This window comes from Oryx dammah, unplaced genomic scaffold (genome assembly GCF_014754425.2).
Source record: "Oryx dammah isolate SB20612 unplaced genomic scaffold, SCBI_Odam_1.1 HiC_scaffold_19, whole genome shotgun sequence".
NCBI classification, from domain to species: Eukaryota; Metazoa; Chordata; class Mammalia; order Artiodactyla; family Bovidae; genus Oryx; species Oryx dammah.
This window is the reverse complement of record NW_024070203.1, coordinates 21,815,366-21,841,811: the sequence shown is the minus strand read 5'-3', so window position 1 is coordinate 21,841,811 and position 26,446 is coordinate 21,815,366. Positions and strand designations below refer to the sequence as shown.

The following is a 26,446-nucleotide window of genomic DNA, read 5'->3' as shown; positions in this document are numbered from 1 at the left end:
ACCCTTGAAATATACCACCTGGTAAGAGTATCTTTGTATATTTGTATCATTTCTTTTTAGATTCTGCATATAAAGGATGTCATACAATATTTTTCCTTCTCTGACTTACTTCACTCCATATGCATCTCTAGGCCCATCTGTGTTGCTGCAAATGACATCATCTCTTTCTTTTTAGTGGCTGAGTAATATTCCAAGTGGACTCACAGACTTAGAGAAAAAATGCATGGTTACCAGGGGAGGGAGACAGGGGAATGGATAGGGAGTTTGGAATCAACATGTACACATTGCTATATTTAAAATGGATAACCAACAAAGACCTATTGTGTAGCACAGGGAACTCTGCTCTGTTATGTGGCAGCCTGGATGGGAGGGAAGTTTGGGAGAGAGTGGATACATGTATATATATGGCTGAGTCCCTTTGCTGTCTACCTGAAACTATCTCAAAGTTGTCGATTGGCTATATTCCAAATACAAAATTAAAAAGATTTTAAAAGAGTATTTTTTTATACCTGGGACTTTGGATCATGCCAGGTAGTCTAAGCTAACAGGGTGATTTATAGCAGGGGCCTTGGGTCACACAATGTTAACCTGACCCATGGAGGAGCTGGAGCCTGAGCAACATGGGCTCTTCATGTTCCTACATGACTGTTACTCCAGTAAAAACCCTGGACTCCATGGCTGGGGTGAGTTTCCCAGTTGACAAGATTCCATGCGCGTTGCCATATATCATTGCTAGAAGAATTCTGCGCCATCTATGTGGCTCCATTGGAGAGGACAGCTGGAAGCCTTGCTTGCACTCTGTCCTCTGTGCCTTTTCCCTTTGCTGGCTTAGTCTCTTTTTGCTGTCATCAGTAGGCAAGGTGACTATACCAGCTTTTCTGAGTTCTGTGAGTCCCATTAGTGCATCATCAAGCCTGAGAGTAGCCTTGGGGATGCACAGAAGAGAAATCAAGACAGGACATCCACAAAACAACTCTTTCACCTCCTCCTGAGGGAAGGTTCTCATCACCTCCTACTTAGGGGGCTTGGAGGATTATCTGGATTCATAGTACAGCAAGTCTGATTAGCTGTAGACTAGCTGTTTGGATAAACCGCACAGAGAAATCATATGTGACTCTCTCCAGAGGACGGGTTCAGTCTTCCTCATCTACGCTTGCGGCGTCTTCCTGAAGTCCCAGGTTTACGTGCCTTTGGGTGCTGAGAGCCTCAGTGCCTGGGCTGGTTTGCTCATGCTAGCCTCACACCCTGCACACCACCTCTTCAGTCTCAGTCACCGTGGGAGCGCCTTGAGCACAGCTGCTAGGTCTCCATGACTTCCACCAGCTCCTTGAGCGCTGCTACTAGGGCACGCAAGGAAGCTGGCATCACTTCCCTGACTATGAGAGCTCTAACATGTGCTCTTCTACCTTCAATACCTTACACAGGAGAGAAAGAGATGCTGCTTCCATAAAGACCCGCATTCAGTTAATTGATGATCTGGAGCTGGAGCCTGGGTGAATTCTGCAAATGCCACCAACCTGGGCCAGGGGCCAGGGTGAACAGAGGTCACCCAGGGTATTGTGAGGCCCCGTTGTTTTTTCAAGACTCAAACAGACTTGCAGATGTTCTCAAGGCATTTTTGTTTTAAGGCTGGAAGAAAAAAGAAGAGAGAGAAGGGAATGCTACAGAGAAATCAATTCCGCTCAGGCTCTTCCTAGAGGGCAATGCACTGGACAGGGTGTCACTCAGAGTCAATGTCAGAGAATGAAGGAGCTCGTGCAAGGACTGGCAGTCCAGTGATCAAGACTCCGCTTTCCAGGCTTCCCTGGTGGCTTAGTGGTAAAGCATCCGCCTGCAAATGCAGGAGACAGGGGTTCAATCCCTGGTCAGGGAGGATTCCACGTGCCATGGAGCAGCTAAGCCCGTGTGCAACAGCTATTCAGCCTGTGTCCTTGGAGCCACGGAACTGCAACTACGGAAGCCCGCGTGCCCTAGAGCCTGAGATCCACGAGAGAAGCCCCTGCGATGAGAAGCCTGCACTGCAGCTGGAGAGCAGCCCGCTCTCTGCAACTAGGGAAAAGCCCGCCCAGCAGGGAAGGCCCAGCGCAGCCAAATATAAATCAATTAATTAAATGAAAGCCACAAGGGAGGGCTGGAGGGCTGCATTGTTTTTTGTTTGACTGTTGTAATATAATGCACAGCCATATGACCACTCGGCTTATATTTGAGTTACATTTCGAAGGGGTCTTTCAGAGTTCAACTTGGTTCCGGTGATTTTTAGGAAGCCAGATTCCCTTGGCCAGACAGTTCAGGAAGAGGGAACAATAAAATGGCCACATTGTTGCTTTTCGGAACAGACAAACTACATCAGCCACTTTTGTCAGCAGGAGTGAAAATTAAAATGAAGACGTCTGGCTTCCGAGGATGCCTGAGGACAAGGATGGGGGTACCCTACACCCCGCTTGTAACAGGTCAGGCTGCCGTCTTTTTCTTGAATCATGTGTATGCACTTTGCTCTGGTCAGGCATTTGAGTGCTTACATGGCGATTATCTCCTCTTTCATTTGTCTTTGCCTTAAGAGCTTACAGGGAGACTCAGAGAGGGGAAGAAGCTTGCCCAAGAGCACACAGAAAGACACAATGCTTTGCTGGGCTGACTCCTGCTTTTTTTTTTTTTTTCATACAGTTAGGTGAAAGGAACTCAGAATTACCCTAGACTTTGTGTCTAGGATTCATGATCACTAAATGAGTTACACCTCCTCCTACTGATCCTGTGCTAAGGCAGAGTTCTAGACCTTTTTCGTAAAATAGTCTGGCTGTGTACTTACTGTGTGACTGGAATATCCTTTTCACCCTCTGACAGATGTATGTTGCATTCTTCAGAAACCAGGAATAGTAGTCAAGACAATACCTAAAGATTGAAATCACAGTTGAGAGTAATTATTATCCTTTGTGGCTATTAGAAGAGAACCATCTAAAAAAGAAAGTCATAATGGCTAATTATTCACAATAAAAAATTCTCTCTCTCCATCCTTATAGGCTGTGGGAGGAAAGGTAGAGAATGAGTCTTCACAGGAAGAAGTTCAGACTTTAGAGTCAGAAAGACTTATTCTTAGTTCTACCATCAGGACTTGCCAGGACATGTGACTTCAGGCTGATTACTCAATGCTTTGAGCCTTAGTTTTATCGTATATAAACTAAAGACAATAATAGAATCTACACTCATAGGGTATCCTGCGGAAGACAGGAGATACTGTTTGCAAAGTTCCCCAACGGTGCCAGAATTACCATAAGTGATCGATCAGTGGTGATATTCACCTACTTTTGTGCGAGGTGGTCAGAGTACAGGGCTGTTAGAGTTAACCATGCAGCCAATACCTAGCAAGACAACATCCTGCTCTTGGCTGGTGACTATAGAGATTGCTTCAAAGGGCTTCAGTGGAAAGGTCACACATAGCATTAGGAAGAAGAGTTTTCTGTGCAAGTTGTATCACTGGCTTGATGTCGGACTCTGAGAATCCACTTCCCTGTCAATTCTTCACCTCATATACAAGGAGGCTGGGCTAAACATTCTCTAATTGCTTCCATTTCTATCATTCTGTGATTCTAGTATCTTCTGTGCTGTGTTAAGTCGCCTCAGTTGTGTCCGACTCTTTGCATCCCCGTGGACTGTAGCCCACCAGGCTCCTCTGTCCATGGAATTCTCCAGGCAAGGATACTGAAGTGGGTTGTCATGCCCTCCTCCAGGGGATCTTCCTGATCCAGGGATTGAACTTGCATCTCTTATGTCTCCTGAGCAGGGACGAGTGAGTCTTTACCACTAGTGCCATCTGGGAAGCTTCTGGGGAGCAGCAATTGCTCATGTAGAGCTTGGCAGTAAAGATTTCCCAGGTTCTATCACCTTCAATTTACCTGGAGAAGGAAAATCCCTGGGAAATTCCATGGACAAAAGAGCCTGGTGAGCTACAGTCTATGGGGTGCAAAAGAGCCAGACATGACTTAGTGACTAAACAATAGACAAAATGCTCTGATTATTCTCTTCTAATAAATCATACCAGGCTGAGGGCATTGGCTTATAGCTCAACATTCAGAAAACTAAGGTCATGGCATCTGGTCCCATCACTTCATGGCAAATAGATGGGGAAACAGTGGAAACAGTGGCTGACTTTATTTTCTTGGGCTCCAAAATCACTACAGATGGTGATCGCAGCCATGAAATTAAAAGACGCTTACTCCTTGGAAGAAAAGCTATGACCAATCTAGACAGCATATTAAAAAGCAGAGATATTACTTTGTCAACAGAGGTCCATCTAGTCAAGGCTATGGTTTTTCCAGAGGTCATGTATGGATGTGAGAGTTGGACTGTAAAGAAAGCTGAGCTGAAGAACTGATGCTTTTGAACTGTGGTGTTGAAGAAGACTCTTGAGAGTTCCTTGGACTGCAAGGAGATCCAACCAGTCCATCCTAAAGGAAATCACTCTTGGGTGTTCATTGGAAGGACTGATGCTGAAGCTGAAACTCCAATACTTCGGCCACCTGATGTGAAGGGCTGACTCATTTGAAAAGACCCTGATACTGGGAAAGATTGAAGGCAGGAGGAGAAGGGGACGACAGAGGATGAGATGGCTGGATGGCATCACTGACTCGATGGACATGAGTTTGAGTGAACTCCGGGAGTTGGTGATAAACAGGGAGGCCTGGTGTGCTGTGATTCATGGGGTTGCAAAGAGTCGGACATGACTGAGCAACTGGACTGAACTGAACTGAGGGCACTGGGGCTCAGGACCGCTCAAAGGCCCCTGTAATTATTCCAGCAGATGTAACACAATGTAACACAGTTCCAGCAGATTTGTAACAGCAGATGCAGCAAGTCAACTTGACAACACTTGACTGCACTGTGGCATGGCCACCTCCCCTCCCCCCCGGCTCTGGGGACCCAGAAATGAATAGGGTTCCATCCTGGCTCTCAAGGGGGTGAAAGTACAGCAGAAGACCTACTGGGGAGTGCATTCCTCAAGGTACCGCTGTCACCTGTGTGTTAGTTATTTAATGCCTGGCCGCCTAGTAGCCTGCAGAGGAGCCGAGCAGAGTCAGAAGCCTGTAAGTACTGGATGCAAAGAGTAGTGAGTGGCTCAGGTTACCTCCCAGCCTCCATCTTGGGCTCTTTCTTCTGGCTCGTGCAGAGGCATTGCTGGAAGAAGCGGCACAGCTCCATCAGACAAGGGTTGAGCTTCTGCACTGTCAGCGCGAGGGGAGCAGCGGTCATAGCCCCCTCCTTAGGGAGCGGCTCAGGACACCCTGGAAGATGCAATCCCAGGCCAGTCACATCAACAAGCATTTAGCATGCATCTTCCCTGCAATGCAGGAGACCCTGGTTAGATTCCTGGTTTGGAAAGATTCCCTGGAGAAGGGATAGGCTACCCACTCCAGTATTCTTGGCTTCCCTTGTGGCTCAGCTGGTAAAGAATCTGCCTGCAATGCGGGAGACCTGGGTTCGACCCCTGGATTGGGAAGATCCCCTGGAGAAGGGAAAGGCTACCCACTCCAGTATTCTGGCCTGGAGAATTCCATGGACTACAGTCCACGGGGTTGCAAAGAGTCGAACATGACTGAGCGACTTTCATTTCATTTCTCTTCCCTTTGTTAGGGACTGTGCTGAGTGAATATTGTCTCGCCCCTGGTCTCAAGTAGCTCTGGAACAACAGGTAAATATGGCCTTGCTTCACCATGACTATCAAAGCTGCTGTGAGAGATCCTAGAGACAGAGGAAGAAAGGTGAGGGTCCAATTCCTGGAGGAAATCAGAGATGGTCTCCCTGAAAATTCCTAGAGAAACTACATCCCTCATTAAATGGATGAAATGATGGATACCTAGAGCTATATAGAGATAGATAATATGGGTAGAGATGGGCTTTCCTGGTGGCTCAGTGGTAAAGAATACACCTGCCAATTCAGGAGACGTGGGTTCAATCCCTGGTTTGGAAAGATCCCTTAGAGAAGGAAATGGCAACCCACGCCAGTATCCTTGCCTGAAAATCCCATGGACAGAGGAGCCTGGTGGGCTACAGTCCATGTGGTCACAAAAGAGTTGGACACGGCTTAGTGACTAAAGAACAACAGATACAGATATAGATCCAGACTGTTATTGTTTAGTCACTAAGACAGGTTCAACTCTTTGTGACCCCATGGACTGTAGTTTGTCAAGCTCCTCTATCCATGGAATTCTCCAGGCAAGGATACTGGAATAGGGTGCCATTTCCTTCTCTAGGGAGAGATCCAGAGAGATACAGCCAACACATTTTCTAAAATGCAGTCCAACCATTGCCCCCATCTGCACCTCTCATGTGTTTCTTTAGAACCTGGAGAAAAAAGGGCTGTAATTTCCTATGGTAACATAATCAAATCTTTGTGTCTGAAAGGCCCATTCACCATTCACTGCAGGTTTAGAGCAGGGCCAAGCAGATCTTAGGTGATATGAAAAAGGAGACGGTGCAGGGTCCAGCAATTTAATAATGCCGTGTTGACATGTGACTGGATGGTCCGGGAACATTCAGGAAACTAGTCTTGAAAGGCATCCAGGAGTGGGAGGGACCTGAGAACTCAACCACCTTTGAAAGACTCGCTTTGTATCCATTTCTATCTTCTGCAAACTGGCTCCACAGAAACAAAGGAGAGAGCTGGACCTTCAAAAGTTGGGAAAATGCAGCGCAGATCACAGAAACCCCAAGTTCTGAACTTCTGTCAGGAGTCCTGAAAACCCCCATGCAAACCCAGATCAGGGTTTCCTCTTGAATTCCGTAAGAATGAAGTACACACCAAGGGCCTACTGTAGAGCACAGAAAGCTCTGCTCAGTGTTGTGCGGCAGCCTGTGTGGGAGGGGAGTCTAGGGGATGATGGATACATGCAAATGTATTGGCTGAGTCTCTTCACGGTTCACCTGAAACCATGACAATATTGTTAATCTGCTATACTCCAGTACAAAATAAAAAGTTAAAAAAAAAAGAATGAAGTGTACATACAGGGATGGCCTTTCAAACAGAACAGAAGTTAATGGCCCTCAACAGCTGGGAATCAAAGTTTTCTTTTTTTTAGGGCTTGACAGATGTTAAGTTTTATATATAAAATGGATAAACAATAAGGACCTACTATATAGCACAGACAACTATATTTGATATTTTATGATAACCATAATGGAAAGGAATATTACAAAATATATATATTGCATATATGTATGTAACTGAACCACTTTGCCTTAGAGCAGTGATTAATGTGACGTTGCAAGCCAACTATACTTCAATTAAAATTTTAAAAAATTTTATTCTATCTGCATGTATTGCCTACATTAAAAAAGCATGTTTTAAAATATATAAAAATAAGATTAAAACATTAAAAATTTTAAAAATGCTAATAGGGCTTGATGACATCAATAAAAGTTTTTCTAGTTTGCATGGGCTGTAAAAGAGCTTCTAAGGGTCATTTTATTTTTTTCAGATGAAAATCCTTGACTTATTTTGTTTGATAATAATGATTGTCAATTTCTTCAAGTAACTGTAACAGTCTTTTTAAACAAATTATTTATTTATTTGGCTGCACCAGGTCTTAGTTTCAGCATGTGGGATCTAGTTCCCTGATCAAGGATCAAACTCAAGCTCCCTGCATTGGAAGCAAGAAGTCTTAGCCACTGGACCAACAGGGAATTCCCTCTTTTTTCTTTTTATTGTTAAAGTTCTTTCTTTCTTTTAAACTGAGGTATAACTGCATTAAAGGTTACATATTGTATGATCCTAGTAATATCACTTATTTAGCGGGGGCAGCACCATGCAGCATGTAGGATCTTAGTTCCCTGACCAGGGATCGAACCCATGCCCCCTGCATCCCTGCTTTGGAAAAACGTAGTGTTAACCGGTAGATGGTCAGGGAAGCCCCAGGGGTTGGATTTTGCAGTCATCCTTTCCTCCTTCCTCTCTTTCTGCTAACATCATGCTCATTGTAAGAATGGCTTGCATTTGCAAAGTGTACAGCACTTTCTCAATGGGTGTTCATTCAACAAAAGTTGTTTGAATTAAGTTATATGGTGCTGTCCAGTTCCAAATCACTTCCACACACATTATCTTCCTCAATACAAAACCCTGCAGAGGAAAGACATTTTTAGAGCCCACAATAATTATTATCATTCTCGCTTTACAGCAGAGGAAACTGAATTCTGGAAATTGAGTGCAGGAGGGTACCTCACCAGTAAACAGCAAAGCTAAGATTTAATCCCAGCAGTCTGAATCTAAATTTATCAAACAAACCTCTTTTTATTATAGTATACAACTTTTTCCAAAACAAACACAAGCTATAGAAGTGACAGGGCGCTGGTACATACTTGAAAATTGGTGAGTTCCTGGGATCAAGGCTGACTGTTCACCAGGTATAAAGGTCCACACGGCAGGGAGGTCACCTGCATAGGTAACAATGGCCTCACAAAGGTCAAAATTAAGTGGTCTTGGGTTATACATACAACCAGAGAATCATGGCATCTTAAAGAACTCTCAAATCTATGGAGAAACTGTAGTCAAGAAAGAGGAAGTGATTTATGAAGATTACAGGGTCATTTACTAGCACAGCAAGACTTAATTCTCCTGCCTCTTTTCCTTCTAGAACCAGTAAAGTACAATAGCAAGCTTGGTCTGCCTGCAGACACCCCCATTGCCTCATGCTACTGCCCTTAAACTATGCTTCCCACCTGGGGTATAGCATTGCCCTTTGCAAGGCCACATTCTTACCTGCCTGCGGATATTTGGGGGCTGGAGCCTTGGTAGGACTTGGAGTCTGTGTGCCAGGGGTGGACGGACCTGGGACAAGAAGAGAGAGAGGTGAGCTTGGCCGTCTTCTAAGGGTGCCTGAGCAGAAGTTGTGCCCTGACACCCGTCCTGCCCTGTTCATCCCCTGCTGCCTGTTCAAGCCAGATACCTGGTAGGATACTGAGGATGCAAAAGTCAGTTAGAAATAGCGCAGCAGTGAAGAATGCTACAATCCACTGAACACAGTTGCCTAGAAGAAGGGAGTCTGGCTACAGGGATCAGAAGTCATTTTAAAAACTCACAAACCAGGCTTCGCCAGTGGCTCAGTGGTAAAGAACCTGCCTGCCAGTGCAGGAGATATGAATTCAATCCCTGATCCTGGAAGATCCCACATGCCAAGAGCAACCAAGCCCGTGAGCCAAAACTACTGAGCCTGAGCTCTGGAGCCCGGGAGCTGCAACTGCTGAGGCCGGAGCATGCCCTGGAGCCTGTGCTGCACAAGGGAAGCCGCTGCAGTGAGCCGACTGCATGCAACTGGAGAGAAGCCCGAGCAGCAACAAAGATCCAGTACAGCCCAAAGTAAATAAACAGAATTCTAGAAAGCACAGAAACCACTTTTGTCTGGTTACTGGAGTAGAAAATATGGAAAATCCATGACACTGCAGTGATGAAAAATCAAAATCCTCTCTGCTGCCCAGATACAGTCAAGGTTAACGTGATGTGAATTTCTTTTCAATCTATTTTTTATTTTCTGTGTGTATTTATTACACACTCATGCATATACACATAAATACATAAACAAACACATAATTGGAATCAGACAACAAAGTTTCAGAGCTCAGGCCATCTTCATATTGTGATTATATTTTAATGTGCATATCGTTATATTTATATGTAATTAATAGAGGTAGGGGGCTTCCCTGGTGGCTCAGTGGTAAAGAATCCACCTGCCAATGAAGGAGACACAGGTTTGATCCCTGGGTTGAGAAGATCCCCTGGAGAAAGAAATGGCAACCCACTCCAGGATTCTTGCCTGGGAAATCCCATGGACAGGTGGACAGAGGAGTCTGACAGAGACTAGCGGGCTACGGGCTATGGGGTCACAGAAGAGTCGGGCATGACTCAGCAACTAAACAACAGTAACAGTGGAGGGAGGGGCAGGCATTCTCTCTTACCTGAGGTCGGGCTGGTCTGGATCGGGCTGCCAACTGCGGCTGCTGTCCCGGCAGGAGGCTGGGAAAGGCTCCTTGTGTTCATAGTCTCCTCAGCCTTAGGAGATGTAGGCAAGGAGGGAAGGGTCTCCCAGGGAGGCCCTCCAGGAGTTTTCTCACTGGTGACCTGAGCCCAGGGCGTGGATAGAGTGGAAGCCTGTGCCTGTCTGTGGGCCGTCACCCGTGGAGTTCTGGCCACCTTCCTAGTAGCTGCACGGTAACAGGGCATGTACATGCTTGACTGCCTTGACTCAGATGTAAAATTGACAAGACATTGACATATAATCAAAGGGTATATACAATGTGCATGTATAATATAGATTATCCAGGGACTTCAGCTCTGTCCTGAACTGGAATAAGGGGACCAAACTAAACTTCGTTTTCCTAACTACCAAGTAAGAAAAAACTTCTCCAAATTCCTAGGTCACTAAACAATCAGCTAGAGTGTGTGTTTGGGGGATGGTGGACTCTGAAATCTAAGCAATACATTTCTAATCATGTGGCATAGTGGAAAGGTTACAAGGTTTAAGGTGAGGAGACCTGGAGATGTAAATTCTGTTCCCCGCTCCTCTGTGCTGTGAACTTTGGGGCAAGTTATCAAATTTTTTTTTAGCTTTACCATTAAAATGGAGGTGGTGGTGACGATGATGCCAGCCTGACAATATCACAGGATGGTTATTAAGACAAGTCTTCTCTTGTTGATCTTTTAAACAAAACTCGTCAGATGGTTTTCACTTGCTCATTACCATGGTAGGAATCAAAAAAAATTTTTTTCAAGTTTTTACAAAACTAAACTCCTGGGAGGACCTTAACTCTGTAAGTTAAGTTGGAAACAGTTGCCATTTTTAAAATATTCAGATTTCTCATCCAGAACATGATATATCACTTTATTTAAACATGCTTTTATTACTCCTGTTAAAGTTTTAGGCAGTTTTTCTTACATAAAACTAGCACTTTCCCTGTTAGGGTGATAGCTAGGTATTTTATGATTCCCCTTGCCACCTGCAATCACATCTTTTTTCATGTTATACCAGAACATTTTCTTCTTTTGTATAACTGTCCTGGTGCAGATATATTACTACAAACTTTTCTAGTTAGTGAAGCTGATTCCTTTTCCTCAGTTTTGTTTCCCTGCCTGCCTGACTTTTTGTCAATTCTCATCCTTCTCAGGGGAGCCTCTCTCTGGGTTCTCTAGAATAATAGCTCTTTGTAGGCTGAATAACAACTGATCAGTTTGCTTGCCTATGCCTCTCTCCGTGGTCTGAGAGCTCAGGAAGGAAAGAGAACATTGATAGAGCTGTGGGTTTTTTTTTTTTAACGGCTAGCCTGGGGTCTGATATTAAATACATGCATTGACAAGTAAATGAATGAATGAATTCTGGTGACTCTGGTGCAGTGTTGGAGCTCATTGAGACATAACTGTCTTTCAATGAAAGAGTTATCTCAGTTGTGTCTTATTCCAAATAAGATTAGCATGACTTTTACATTTTTAGTGGTAATACCACTGATCAGTGTCCACAAACATGATGGGAAAGGAAGAACTTCTCAGCAGGTCATTGGCAGCAGCTTTTTACACTGACATTAAGTCATTAACATATTCTTGGCATCATTATCCAGCCTAACCCTGCCTGCCATAAAATACTGAGTTCATTTCATTTCATTAGTGTGTGAATTCCCAACCGCTCTGCTGAAATAAAAATACCTGATGTTACAATATAACACAATTATGTAAGATATTACTATTGGAGGATGCTTGCATGAAGTGCACCAGGAAACTTCTGTACTATTTTTGCAACTGTGAATGTTGAGCTACGTCAAAATGTAAAAAGCTATAAAAATAAACATTAGAAAGACATTATGCCAGTGACGTTTGTCACCTTTGCTTATATGTATTAGACCCAGACTGGTTCACACATCTTATTTAAGGGATGCTGAAGAAAGGGGTTGGTGGAGAAGGGATAAAGGAAGGATTTCACTTATTTATCCGAGCCTAGAGGGAACTGAGATGGGGGGCAAACAAGACAGGAGAGGAGAGGGTGAGAAGCCTTACCGGAGTCCGGGAGGGTGGGAGAGGCCATGTCCAGGGTGGCTGTGGCTCTGGCCGTGGCCTTGGGTGTGGCTCTGCTGGGAGGCTCAGGAAGCATGTTTGTGTTCAAGGCCTGCTCTTCCTCTGAAGGAGGCGTTCTGTCTGTCCCAGAAGAGGTCCTCAGAGTGGACACTCCAGGCCTCTGGGCTCTATGTGGGGGGCTCGTCCTCGGTAGTGTTTGCTGGCTTGTGGGTGTGAGCTGTGAAGTCAGGGCTGACGCCCTGGTAGCTGCACATTTAAGGAGACAGTCAAGAGCAGCTTTACTATGCTGATATTTTGGACACAAAGAACTGTAAAGCCACTGGAAGGTCCCTGGACGGCAAATATACACAATACAGAGCTTCAAAATCACTCGGAACAGTACCTGACATCACCAAGAAGAGGGTTTCTTCTTGAGTGAGCTGAAACTAAGCTGAAATATCAAGCTCTGAAAACACTGCAGGAAAAAGCCCTGTGCCCAAAATGCAAAGCTGTCAGACCCAAAAGCATCAGACACTTGACGTGTTTCCTGAACAGAACCTGACTCCCATCAGAGTCCTCGCCCACCTCGCAGCCCTTTGCTCCTCCGTGGCTCTGACGCTGGTCCCTGGAAGAGTGCTTAGGTTTGCTCAAGTGCCCTGGGGGTATGACTAGGGGCCAGAGGTGAAATCTGGGAACTAGGGGTTCTCAGGCAGAAACCACGTGAAAGATAGGCTCCCACAAAGACAGCATGTGAGTGCAGTCATGTCCAACTCTTTGTGGTCCCATGGACTGCAGCTCCCCAGGCTCCTCTGTCCATGGAATTTTCCAGGCAAGAATACTGGAGTAGATTGCCATGCCCTCCTCCAGGGGATCTTCCCGACCCAGGGATCGTACCTGCATCTCCTGCACTGGCAGGTGGATTCTTTACTCACTGAGCCACCCACGAAGCCCCCTACAAAGACAGCAGGAAGGCTTCATTCAGAGGAAGATCCCTGCAGTGTCCTTGGATGCTCCATAAAGAGAAGGAGGAAGAGACTCAAGTGTTCACTAAGCCTACCTCGGCAGAAGGGTGGCTTAGGGAATGGGGGCCCATGTCAGAACAGGACAGGCTCCCAGTAGCCCATAAGGTCCCATCCTCTGGGTAGACAAAGGCTGGCCTGCAGAGAGGTGGGATTTCAGCCCCTAGATGCCTGTTTGGCAGGCAACTATGTGTTGGGCACAACCAGTGCAATTGCAGAAGATGGCCCTGCAACCTTATTTCCTCTCTCTTGCCTTACTTCTGGCTCAGCATCACTCCACATGCACTAGAAGCCTGGTCCTTGCTCCCAGATGAATGGACATGGGGCTGAGTACCTGCCAATCAAACCATCACTCAGACAGGTGACTGCCATCAAGCACATCAGCCTTGGGTCAACACATTCTCTCTTCCCAAGCAGTTTTTGCTTCGAAAATTTTACAGAAAGAGCACAAAAGGGGAGATCTAATTGAGACTGGGGGTGGAAAGTCATGGAAGGACTCTCTGAAGAAGTGAGATTGGCTTAACCCTCAAATCTGTCCTCAGAACTGAAAGGAACCCACCAATGGCCCATTGCATCTCTTTATCAAGCACAAGTTGATAACTTCCATAACTAAGAGATGCCCTTCAATAAGGGGTTTCCCAGGTTGCACTAATGGTAAAGAACCCGCCTGCCAATGCAGGAGACATAAGAGATGTGGGTTTGATTCTTGGGTCGGGAAGAGCCCCTGGAGGAGGGCATGGCAATCCACTCAAGTATTCTTGCCTGGAAAATCCCAGGGACAAAGGAGTCCAGTGGGCTACAGTGCATGGGGTCATAAAGAGTTGGACACGGCTGCAGCGACTTAGCACACCCTCACACCCTACCTACAGTAAATACCAATCAAGGCAGCCTTGTGCAGTGGAATTGGAGGTTGACTGCAAACTTCGTTTCACTCCAAGGAACACTGATGAAGAGCCTACTGTGCACAAAGAACAATGTGAGGCGTCAAGATGAAGGCAGACTGTGGAGCTAAAGGAGGCCTCTGCCTCTGCCTTCAAGTGTGATTCCTTGAGGAGACACACAGATAAAGTCATCTGTGATTCAACCTGGAGTAACAGAGAGTCCAAATGAGTGTTGTAGGATTACAGAGGAAAGAAGACTAACTTTGGTTAGGTGATTTTGTTGGAAAGAGGAGTCAGTGCTGAGTTAGCCATTGACAGACAAATTAGATTCTGAAATATGGAAAAGTAGGGAACTTCCATTCTGAAAATTCCAAAGGTGTGGAGACGTATGCCATCTGCAAGAAGAGGCAGGGGTTTCAGTAGAGTTTTAGCAAGAGATTTATGTAAAGAGAGTAGATGAGTGTGGGCTTGATGATAGAGAAATGTACACTCCTTAGCAAGGATTTCGGACCCACTGCTGCTGCATTGAGGATTTTTGAGCAGTAGAAAGATATAATCCAATCATATTATCACTCTTTTGGGGATGGATGGATATTTCAGAGAAATAAGAGACTGGCTCAAAGGGGATTGGTTCAGAGGCAGCTATAGTAAAGGTTGATGATAACTTGAACTAAGATCATCACAGCAGTAGCAAATAGTCTTGGAAGATCAGCCACATTGCAGAAACTATATTCAGCTAGAAATGACAGCTAAGTGTAGAAGAAAAAGCTTTAAGGTGACCCAAAATGCCACCTGGTGCCAGAGAAAATGCAGGAAGATGGGTAGGTGTGAGTATGGAGGGGCAGAAGATGGTATCTAGGATTGGATGGTATCTGGTATCTGGATGGTATCTAGGTATTATGGAGTGGCAATGTTTACAATAGGGTCACAAATTCAAATACCTACAAAAGTCAGGTAGTTTATATGAGAAAAGAAGTATAAGGCAACAGGGAGAGGTGAGGGCTATGGAAGAGGAGAAAGGGGTCTCTCCTAACAGGGCGGATGGCAGCTCAACTCCATTTGCTTGTTGCCAGGGGTGAGAGGGAGGACCCAGGGCTGCCAGTCTTTTGCCAAAAAAAATCTAGAAATCTAAAAAAATTTTAGTGACAAAATCCTCTGATTTTAACACAATACAGCTAAATAAAATACCTGAGCACAGTGTTCAATCTTCAGCTTGCTAGCTGGGACCCTGGTCTGGAGACTCTATTGTAGGAGTTTGGGAGGTTTACACTCACCCAGAACACCAGATATGTTGCTGGTAAATGTGTAATTGATAACAGGGGACTTTTCCACCAGCTCCCAGAAGTCAGAAAGATTCCGTCCTGCAGAAACCACACCAGCAGGGTCAAATCTTGGGCTTACATGTAGGAGAGTTTGTGTGCAATTCTCAGCTCAGAGAGCTGGTCAAAGAATGGCTGCTGGTGGTTCACCTGACTTTCCTGTCATCACGCAGATGAAGATGCAGTCGGATTCATTCATTTGACTCACTGCAAGACAGACCAGGACACAGCAGGACTTAGCAATGGGCCTGAAGCTGTTAAGTCTTTGGTTGAAATGAAAATTAAGTTGGAAATTTCTAGCTCCAGTTGTTACAAGAAAACAAGGCTAACTCCTTATTTAGGAGCCCTGCTTTTTCATATTCCATGCTGAGTGCCAAATCTCAATATTTGCCAAGCATTTTCAAGATAAACATACCTGAGAGGATGGAAGTTGACTTAAAAATCTCTGTGAGGTAGCTGGTAGAATTTCCAATGATGTCCACCAGGAGGGCGGTGAAATCTGTAAGACAGATTGAGGGAGGTTACATTTCTGAAGCTCGGTTTAAGTTTCAGAGACCTGAGAGGAGAAGTATATTGTATGAGGATTTTTCAAAGTAAATTTTACAAGTTTGATTTAGTTCAGTGTATTGAGGAATACTAACAACCATTTTTAATATTACCAGTTTCTTTTTAAGTCTTAATTTTAAGCAGGCAGAAAACTTCGGGATCTACCACTATAATCTCCTTTCTTCTCCCATTTCCCTCCCTGCCTGCACCACACCCCGCCTTCCCCCCACCACCCAAACCCTTCTCTGCCAGTACCAAAGAGCTGTGCAAGACCAGACTATTGAGTAATGAAAAAATCAGTAATTTTTCTGATTTGTTTCCCTTCAGTTCAGTTCAGTCACTCAGTCGTGTCTGACTCTTTGAGACCCCATGAATCGCAGCATGCCAGGCCTCCCTGTTCATCACCATCTCCCGGAGTTCACTCAGACTCATGTCCATTGAGTCAGTGATGCCATCCAGCCATCTCATCCTCTGTCATCTCTTTCTCCTCCTGTCCCCAATCCCTCCCACCTTGAGTCTTTTCCAATGAGTCAACTCTTCTCATGAGGTGGCCAAAGTACTGGAGTTTCAGCTTTAGCATCATTCCTTCCAAAGAAATCCCAAGGCTGATCTCCTTCAGAATGGATTGGTTGGATCTCCTTGCAGTCCAAGGAACTCTCAAGAGTCTTCTCCAACACCACAGTTCAAAAGCATCAATTCTTCAGTGCTCAGCTTTCTTCACAGTCCAACTCTCACATCCATACATGACCACTGGAAAAACCATAACCTTGACTAGACGGACCTTAGTCAGCAAAGTAATGTCTCTGCTTTTGAATATGCTATCTAGGTTGGTCATAACTTTTCTTCCAAGGAGTAAGCATCTTTTAATTTCATGGCTGCAGTCACCATCTGCAGTGATTTTGGAGCCCCCAAAAATAAAGTCTGACACTGTTTCCCCATCTATTTGCCATGAAGTGATGGGACCGGATGCCATGATCTTCGTTTTCTAAATGTTGAGCTTCAAGCCAACTTTTTCACTCTCCTCTTTCACTTTCATCAAGTGGCTTTTTAGTTCCTCTTCACTTTCTGCCATAAGGGTGGTGTCATCTGCATTTGATGACAGGTTATCGATATTTCTCCTGGCAATCTTGATTCCAGCTTGTGTTTCTTCCAGTCCAGCATTTCTCATGATGTACTCTGCATAGAAGTTAAATAAGCAGGGTGACAGTATACAGCCTTGACGTACTCCTTTTCCTATTTGAAACCAGTCTGTTGTTCCACGTCCAGTTCTAACTGTTGCTTCTTGACCTGCATACAGATTTCTCAAGAGGCAGGTCAGGTGGTCTGGTATTCCCATCTCTTTCAGAATTGTCCACAGTTTCTTGTGATCCACACAGTCAAAGGCTTTGGCATAGTCAATAAAGCAGAAATAGATGTTTTTCTGGAATTCTCTTGCTTTTTCCATGATCCAGCAGATGTTGGCAATTTGATCTCTGGTTCCTCTGCCTTTTCTAAAACCAGCTTGAACATCAGGAAGTTCACGGTTCACATATTACACCTCACAATTTCATCTCATTGATTTAGAACACCAAATTCACTGGATAGGAAGCAGTTCTGCAGACATGGGATGTAAATTTAAGTAACTTCGGATTTTCAAAATGATATCAAATCTAGTGGTGGATTATAAATGACAGACTACCAAAGGGAACAAGAACTCTACACAAAATAGAACAAGGAAGCTCTTCTTCTGCCCTCCATGTTAAGAAGTCTGATGGGAGGAGACGGAGACAATCTTACCGCATTTCAAGCTATAAAATCTTCTCTGTCTGAGCGCATTCTGAACAAGTCTTAACATGGCGGGAGCCACTGACCGATGAAAGTTCCTAACACACTTCCTAGACATACAGCTGCCTCCTCCTCTGCTGTCCATTTATCATTTTCCAGGACCCAGCAAGGTTTTGGCTTCTACAACAAGGAGTATTTATTCTAGGGGCCCCAAACAGTGACTTTTTAAAGACACTTCTGAGGTCCCGTGGATAGTTTCCCATCATGCCTTGCATAAATGATTGTTTTCAGTAATAGGGTTATGAGCTGGGGTTGGGGGCGAGCTTTGAAAATATAGAACCCAGAGCATTGAAAATATGGAACTCAGAGAGGTATGAAAAGGTAATGTGACAGCTGGTGAAATGCATATATCATGTGAGGCCAGTGGGAGGCGGGCGCTACCCTATCTGAGCTGGAGTCTTGGAGCCACACCATCGCCATGCCTGCGTGGGTTCACGGTTAGTCTCCTGGAGGGTACTGTGGTGGTGCGCCTACACAGTGTGGACACTTGGCCATGAAGAAGGCAGGCCTCCTTCGTTATGTCTGTTTAGACCAGTCTGTCCCTAGCACATTGCTAAATGTAAAAACTGAAGAGGGGAAGTACTTCATTTCTCTCGCCATCTATTTTCTATTTCTCAAAGTCTCCATTGCTATTAATTCCTTCATCTAACATTCATTGAGTGTCTACCATGTGCCAGACATCACTGAGGCACTGGAGGACTGTGTAAGACCCCATCTCTGCCCATCAGGAGCTGAGATTAGTGGGGGAGAGAGACTCCTAAACAGACCGAGAAACTGCAATCCACAATTTCAGTCCACTATTAATATCACATACATCATATAATGAGAGTTCCTTGGAAAGCAAGGAGCTCAAACCAGTTAATCTTAAAGGAAATTGACCTGACTACTCTTTGGAAGAACTGATGCTGAAGCTGAAGCTCCAATACTTTGGCCACCTGATGCGAACAGCTGACTCATTGGAAAAGACCCTGATGCTGGGAAAGACTGAAGGCAGGAGGAGAAGGAGGAGGCAGAGGATGAGATGGTTGGATGGCATCACCAATGGACATGAACTTGGGCAAATTCTGGGAGATGGTGAGGGACAGGGAAGCCTGGCATGCTGCAGTCCATCGGGTGACAAAGAGTCAGACAACGCTTGGCGACTGAACAACAACAACATTAATATCACATGGAAGCTATGAGCATGGCTTTGGAGCCCAGACACCAAGGATGAAGTTCAAATTCTGTGCAAGCTTCAGAGAGGTGATGAAATTTCCTAAGGTCTTTGAGTATGTGGCAGGGCTTGAATTTGAGCTGAGGTCTGCCTTGTGCTAAAGCACCAATTCTTCTGAAAATTTCTACCACTGCTCATACATATCTCTTACTCAACACATTTGTCAACTCTCCTTTTAGAGCTGCTCCCACAGTCGGGTCCTAGGCTTGGACGAAAATCAGTTATCACTGCCTCGAAGACATTCTATGTTTCAGTGAAAATTTGAATTATCTGATTGATTAACAACACATAGATGAATGATATCGACTACTTTCATGTCTGTCTAATTGGGGATGACTTATGAATGTCTCAGTACTCAGTGTCGACAAGGGTGAGGAAAAGCACACACTTTCAAACATTACTGGTCAGAGTGTAAACTTATGCAAGGTTTCTAGAGGGATGTTTAGTGATGTGAATCATCACAGGACCCCCTTCCTGTCAGACAACAATTCTATTTTGAAGACTTTATCGTATAGGGATAATTGGACAAATACTCCAAGTGATTGTACACAGGTACTCATCACAGCATTGTGGAGAACTGTAAAGAAAGTTTGCATCAGGAGGAGATAAATTAAATAAATTATGGTACTTTATTTTCAATGAATATTATGAATTCATATGAAAGAAAATGCATATTTATATTTATTGGAATAGAAGGTTTTTTAAGACCTGCTGATTAGTTTAAGTAAGATTATAAAACATCATAGAAAACATGGTAAATACATGAATATACTGCCTTTGAAAAAAAAATCAGACAATACCAGGTTCCCTTAATCAACACTCTTCTATTTCAAGCCCAGACTCTAATCTTCTTTTTGGAGGTAATCACCCACCCAGTGTTCAGATAGGCATATATTTTTTCATCAGTGCTATTTTACTCAAGTTATTTATTTTGCAACTTCCTTTTTTTAATGGGAAATGTCATGAAATATTTCCATACACAGACCAAATCTGGTCACATGCCCATATTTATGTACTGTTTATGGCTGCTTTCCAAGATTTAATTATACAGCAGACTATTCAACCATTTTCCTGATGATGGGTGTTTAGATCATTCTCAGATTTTACTCTTAAACAATGCTGCATTTTGTTCTTGCCCCTTTGCACAGATAGAACTGTTTCCTGGTAGAAAACCAAGAAAGGAAATTTCTGGGACAATGAATGTGCACGTATTTAAGCATAATAGATATCATGGCATTTTCTTATTTTAGTCAAAGGAGAAAAAGAATTCTACGTATCTAAAAGGGCACAAGCAAAATCAGTTGCAAGCCTCATGATGAGTTGTACCAACCTGATAAATTGTTGGTTCGGTTGTTTAAGCAGTAGCAGTACCGCGTGGGGAAGTTGGCTGGATCCAGAGTCTTCAGGTTGGAAACTGTGAAGAGAAACAAAGTACGCAGCAACCCTGACACATAGCCTGGCCCTGCCTGTCCATCGCTTACCATTCTCAATACCAAGAAGAGCTTGGCGAGGGGAGAAGGGAAGGATGGATTGGGACTTTGGGATTGACAGATGCAAGCTATTGGTATGGAATGGATAAACAGCAAGGTCTTACTGTACGGCACAGGGAACTATATTCAATATCCTGTGATAAATCATAATGGAAAAGAATATGAAAAAGAATGCATATACACATATACATATGAATCATTTTGCTATATAGCAGAAATTAACACAACACTGTAAATCAACTATACTTCAATAAAATAAATTAAAAATAAAAGAAGAGCCAGCAGCACTTACTGTTATAAATAGCCACAGAAAACTTGTGGAAGGCGAATGAACTGTAAGAAGTGACGCTCAACAAAGAGAAGAAGTTCTTGCTATCTGCCAAAGATACCAAGATAAAGAGCAAATGCCCACCCAGAATATTGAACAGCAATAGAAATTACTGAATCAATCATAGAGGTTAATAACACAATGAACAAATAAAAATAAAATAACAAACACTGAAAATAATAAAAATCAAATCAAAAAAAACCCCAAAATGCAAAAATACGTGTCCCTTGACTAAATTTCTTGATCTATCTTTAAACTGGCAATTCTCTCACAATATAGCTATGATTAGAGATGACTGCACAGGTGCTGTGTTTGGAACTCATCTTGCTCTCAAAATGCTGGCAGGCTTCCTACTTCATTTGGATGTTTTCAATCTCATCAAGAGTTAAGTAGGACACACATCCTCCACTCAGAACATGAGGGAGTTGAGATACGCAGAAATAGAATGGGTCTTGCCCAGGTCATGGAGAGTCCAGAAGTGAGGCAAGAAGAAAACAAAAATGAACCTGGATTGTGCTTAAAAAAGAAAAAAAAAAAGGTTACCTTTTAAAGCTCTATTCAGCATCCCATTCACCAGCTCTGTGAGGTTAAGTGCAGACAGATCAACTGACCTTGCAGGCAGTTCTGAAAGAGATTCAAAGATAATGTCACCAGCAGGCCTTTCTTGGCAACAGAAGAAGTTCCTCATTTCCAGCATTCAGGCAGATGCGCCTCCTGTTTGGACATGAACTCACACTCTATGTTGGGCACAAGGATTTGGAAGATAAAAGACAGTTCCTGTGACAGCTAATGACATACACAATGACAAGCAAGAGTAGAAAGGAGAAGTTTGGGTGAAACACAGGAACACTTATTTTAGGGAATATCTCTGCATGTGGAGAGAGTAGAGATTGGCAGGGGATGCTCATGTATAATATATCAGCTCCAGGAAATTGCAGGAGTTCTCAATGTCCTATATAATACAAATAATGACATTGTCTAATACAGATGCGTGGATCCTGGCTGACCTTTGGCCTCACCAGAAAGATTTTGTTTTCAATTCCAGAATTCTGATGCTTGGATTTCATCCTCAGAGATTCAGACTTAATAGTTCCCAGACATCAGTGGCTTCTCAGCTGGTGGTACTAGTAAAGAATCTGCCTGCCAATGCAGTTAGTCAGTTCAGTCGCTCAGTCATGTCTGACTCTTTGTGACCCCATGAATTGCAGCACACCAGGCCTCCCTGTCCATCACCAACTCCCAGAGTCTACTCAAACTCATGTCCATTGAGTCGGTGATGCCATCCAGCCATCTCATCCTCTGTCATCCCCTTTTCCTCCTGCCCCCAATCGCTCCCAGCATCAGGGTCTTTTCCAATGAGTCAACTCTTCACATGAGGTGGCCCAAGTACTGGAGATTCAGCCTCAGCATCAGTCCTTCCAATGAACACCCAGGACTGATTCCCTTTAGAATGGACTGGTTGGATCTCCCTGCAGTCCAAGGGACTCTCAAGAGTCTTCTCCAACACCACTGTTCAAAAGCATCAATTCTTCAGCACTCAGTCTTCTTCACACTCCAACTCTCACATCCATACATGACTACTGGAAAAACCATAGCCTTGACTAGATGGACCTTTGTTGGCAAAGTAATGTCTCTGCTTTTGAATATGCTATCTATGTTGGTCATAACTTTCTTTCCAAGGAGTAAGCGTCTTTTAATTTCATGGCTGCAATCACCATCTGCAGTAATTTTGGAGCCCCCCAAAATAAAGTCAGCCACTGTTTCCACTATTTCCCCATCTATTTCCCATGAAGTGATGGGACCAGATGCCATGATCTTAGTTTTCTGAATGTTGAGCTTTAAGCCAACTTTTTTACTCTCCCCTTTCACTTTCAACAAGAGGCTTTTTAGTTCTTCTTCACTTTCTGCCATAAGGGTGGTGTCATCTGCATATCTGAGGTTAGTGATATTTTTCCCTTGGAGGTGGGGTTGCTCCTCGCCTGCCAATGTAGGAAACTAAGAAACCTGGGTTCGATCCCTGGGATGGGAAGATCCCCTGGAGAAGGCAAAGGCAACCCACTCCAGTATTCTTGCCTGAAGAGTCCCACTGACAGAGCAGCCTGGCAGGCTACTGTCCATAGGGTCACAAAGAGTTGGACATGATTGAAGCGACTTTGCACCGCACACACAGCATGGACATCAGTACCTAAATCCATCCATCCATCCATCCATCCACCAATTGCTCACATATTGATAGCGTGCAGCCAAGTGGAGAGATGTGACAAGGTAGAAACAGTGCTCAATGCTGCTTTTTATGTTTTTACAAACAGTGTTGTTTTCATCTCTTACTTAATGTTCAAATAATTGTGGCTAAAGCGATCTGAGGGTTGGAGAGACGCTGCAGCCCTGCTCTGGGGGTTGGGAAGTTAAAGTGAAAGTGTTAGTGGTTCACTAAAGAGTCATGTCTGACTTTTTGCAACCCCATGGACTGTAGCCCACCTGGCTCCTCTGTCCACGGAATTCTCCAGGCCAGCATACTGGAGCATGATGCCATTTCCTTCTCCAGTGAATCTTCCCAACCCAGGGATCGAACCTGGGTCTCCTGCATTGCAGGCAGATTCTCTACCATCTGAGCCACCAGGGAATCCCTGGTATTGGGGGATGGAATGGGGGTGGGGTCCAATGGTGGGAGAAGTGATCTCAGTGGTCCAGGCCTCTCATGGAGCACTGGGGTGTGTGGGGGGTGAGTACTCACCTGTAGTGTCAAGAAAAGCGATCCCCTTTTCTCTCCTCTCTTCTTCTCTGAGGCCGGACCCTGGGAAGAGAAAAGCCTTCAGGAGAAAAATGGAACCTTCAATCCCAACCCCACGCTGCTGGAGAGGCCTTGGAGGTCTGTACTATAACTGCCCTCTGACTTCGTGAAGGTCAGCATCGCTGAATGCACTGCAATCCCTCCCTCACCCCTGGGGTTCTAGTCTCCTTGAACTGGACGTGCTCTAGAAATGCACATTTTAATCAGTAGACAAGTGGATTCCCATGCAGGGTATCTAATCCACCCCTTCTCTTCACTGGGTTGGGAAACCGAGGCTCAGAGAGCAGAAGAAACTTGCTTAAATTTGCTCAACCAAGCCCTGGTAATAAAGAGTCAGAACCTACTTCCAGAAGAGGGAGTCACTTGCCCACGCAGCAAATTTCATGCTGCCAAAGAAGAGAATGTCAAAGGAAATCTTGAAATACCAAAGGCATTCATTCATTCTTTATTTTTTCAATAAACATTCACCTAGGGCCAAGCAGAACGCTAGGTGTTTGGTATAAATAAGTCAATGGGAAAGGACCCTGTCTCCATGTCTGCAGAGCCTATTGTCTGTGATTTAAAGGAAGGAGAGACACTCACGTGTCATCCCATGTGAGGAGAGTCAAACAGGGAATACCAAGATGCTAGGAACACCTCTATCAGAGAACCCAACCTGTTCTCTGGGACGGAGGAGACATCCCTGCAAAGCCGAGACCTGAAAGGTCAGCTGTTTGGGATTAGATGCCACTTAATCATACTGCATCATTTACTACTATTGTTGCAATGATTACTTTTCATGTCACATTCCAATGGACAGGTGCTTTGTGCCCATTTTATAGATGGAAAAACCAAGGCACAGAGAAACTGGAAAATGGGTCATTGTGTTACAGCATGAGTCAGGCTTTAGGACTGGTCTAGTTACCTGTTGCACCAAGCCAAGTCTCATCTTTTTCCTTCTTAACTTGTTTATTTCCAGATGCTGGAATAAGTTTTCATGAGTAAAATAGTATCGTGGAAGCACAGCCCCAGAAATTTATAACATCCTTAAAAGTCATCTTATCCCTCACTCCCTTTGAAGGATGAGGAATTGAAGTCCAGAAATGTTAAGTGATATGCCTAAATCCCACCTCTGGCCAGTCACCCTATTCCTATCTCCCCTCCCCGCCCCAGATTCTTGCATCCACCTTACTTATCTCTGCTTCTTCAAGTCTGACGATTTTAGATTCCTTGTAGGAGCAGAGTCATGCTGTATTTGTCCTAGGAAAGACCACCTGTTCATTTACCTGTTGTAGGTAGGAAAATCATGACATTTTCCTTCTCAGCTTCTTCTCTAAAGGAAGACACTAAAGTAAAAAAAAAAAAAAAAATTTCATCAGAGAAATTATAACACAGATATAACATCAGAGAAAATTTAATCCAAAATAAGCCTTTTAAAGATGAGAAAATTGCATTGTGGACTTGCTTAAAATCCAACATGTACTTGGCTTATTCATTCACTAATTTAGTCATTAAATATTTGTGGATTAACTATAGCAATGCTAATAGTTCATCATGCCATTAAGCGTCTAGATTTTAATAGGCATTGTGTGTATCAGATACTGGGAGAGTATGATGGAACAGATAGATACAGAATCCATCCTTACGGAACTTACAGTCTAGTAGAGAGGGCGGACTGAAGGAAAGGAAGACCTATGGATGTTATTTCAGACAACGCTAGTTACACTGAAGGGCATTCGGAGCGCATGGAACAGGGAGCCTGATCTAGTCTCAGTGATCTGAAAGCCATCCCTGGGAGATGATGCTCCACTGAGATCTGAAAAGTGAGCATATTAGAGCAGAGACAAAGCTGGCTCAAGGGGTATTCAGTGTATAGATGACGGTCTCAGCCCAGGGTCTGAGATGGGCAAGAGTATTATTTTACAGACTGGAAGAAGGCCAACATGATGGCACAGAAAGGATGGAGACAAGGGATTGTAGGAACTGGAGTTGGGGAAGTAGGATGGACCATGTAGAGCATGTAAGGACTTTGGATGCTGCCCAAAGAGAAGAAGTAGAAAGTCATTAAATACTTTTCGGGAGGAGGAGGGAAAAATGAAGGATGAACTGGGGAAGTGGCTTAATGAAATGTCTGAGAGAATGCCTTAGGTTGGTGAGTGGAGAATGGAATATGGAGAGACAAGAGGAAGAGGAGAAGCAGGGAGCTGGTTGTGGAAGCTCCAGCGAAGGGAAGATGATGCTTTGAACAAGGGTGGTCACTGTGGAGGGGAAGAGCATTCTGTGGCATAAATGGGACTCGAATGCAACAGAATAAATGGGACGAGGGACAAAATCAGAAATGGGAAATTTGCTACTGTCATTTTGATTAATGGCAGTAGTAAATTTGATCATTTAAGATTCTGGGCTGAAACACTGTATGCTACGATTTTCTAAAGAACAATGAATATTCAAACAGAGTTTATAGACCAAGACACTTGGACTTTGACTAGACTCACCTGTGTTGAAAAGGGACAGGACACATGTGAGATCCAGGCACAGCCTCACCAGAGGACCACGTAGCAGGAAGCCTGGCATGTTTGCCATACTCTGGCCCACCTGGAAGCAAGCAAAACAAGCATGTGCAGGAAACCAGCTGAATTACTAACCACCTTGCTGCAGAACATCCACCAGGGAAGTAATATTGAGAACACCGCATGGGGCGTCACTAGAAATAACAATCTATAAAAGGCACCTGTGGTTCTGATGGTGAGGTTATGCAGAGGTAACAAATTAACTCCATAACCTCACTGGCTGAAATCAACCACAAAAGTTGATTTCTTGTTTACAGTCTGTACTTGCTGCACATCGGTTGGTTCTGCAGGGTCACTCAGGTGCCCCGGATAGTGGAGGCTTCACCTTCTGGACATTCTCCATCCCTGTGGCCTCCTTAGTCATTGACTCATGGTGGCAGTGGAAGAGAGAGTTGGAGGATTATACCCCGACTCCTAAATGCTCTGGCAGGAAGTGATATGCTCGCTTTTATTGACAGCTTTCC

General features: G+C 44.3%; 1 protein-coding gene across 1 annotated transcript; it reads right to left on the bottom strand.

The window, feature by feature from the left end:
* Nucleotides 1-1,585: 1,585 nt before the first annotated feature.
* Nucleotides 1,586-25,986, bottom strand: HHLA1 (HERV-H LTR-associating 1). The gene is made up of 16 exons (XM_040262118.1): nucleotides 25,908-25,986; nucleotides 24,699-24,758; nucleotides 23,377-23,436; nucleotides 21,186-21,266; nucleotides 20,607-20,690; nucleotides 20,155-20,238; nucleotides 15,657-15,740; nucleotides 15,392-15,448; nucleotides 15,191-15,283; nucleotides 12,026-12,289; nucleotides 9,940-10,185; nucleotides 8,747-8,815; nucleotides 8,347-8,421; nucleotides 5,120-5,276; nucleotides 2,807-2,889; nucleotides 1,586-1,629 (listed from the first exon to the last, which is right to left on the bottom strand). The coding sequence occupies exons 1-16, from the start codon at nucleotides 25,984-25,986 to the stop codon at nucleotides 1,586-1,588; spliced, it is 1,620 nt and encodes a 539-aa protein (XP_040118052.1).
* Nucleotides 25,987-26,446: the final 460 nt, after the last annotated feature.

What these genes read in the sequence shown, in the direction of transcription:
- HHLA1 (XM_040262118.1), bottom strand. Translation starts at nt 25,986, where the DNA reads ATGCCAGGCTTCCTGCTACGTGGTCCTCTGGTGAGGCTGTGCCTGGAT. An exon ending in GATTTTCCTACCTACAACAG is followed by an intron (nt 23,437 to 24,698) that starts GTAAATGAACAG and finishes TTCTCTTCCCAG; the next exon opens with GGTCCGGCCTCAGAGAAGAA. An exon ending in AGGAACTCACCAATTTTCAA is followed by an intron (nt 5,277 to 8,346) that starts GTATGTACCAGC and finishes TGCATCTTCCAG; the next exon opens with GGTGTCCTGAGCCGCTCCCT.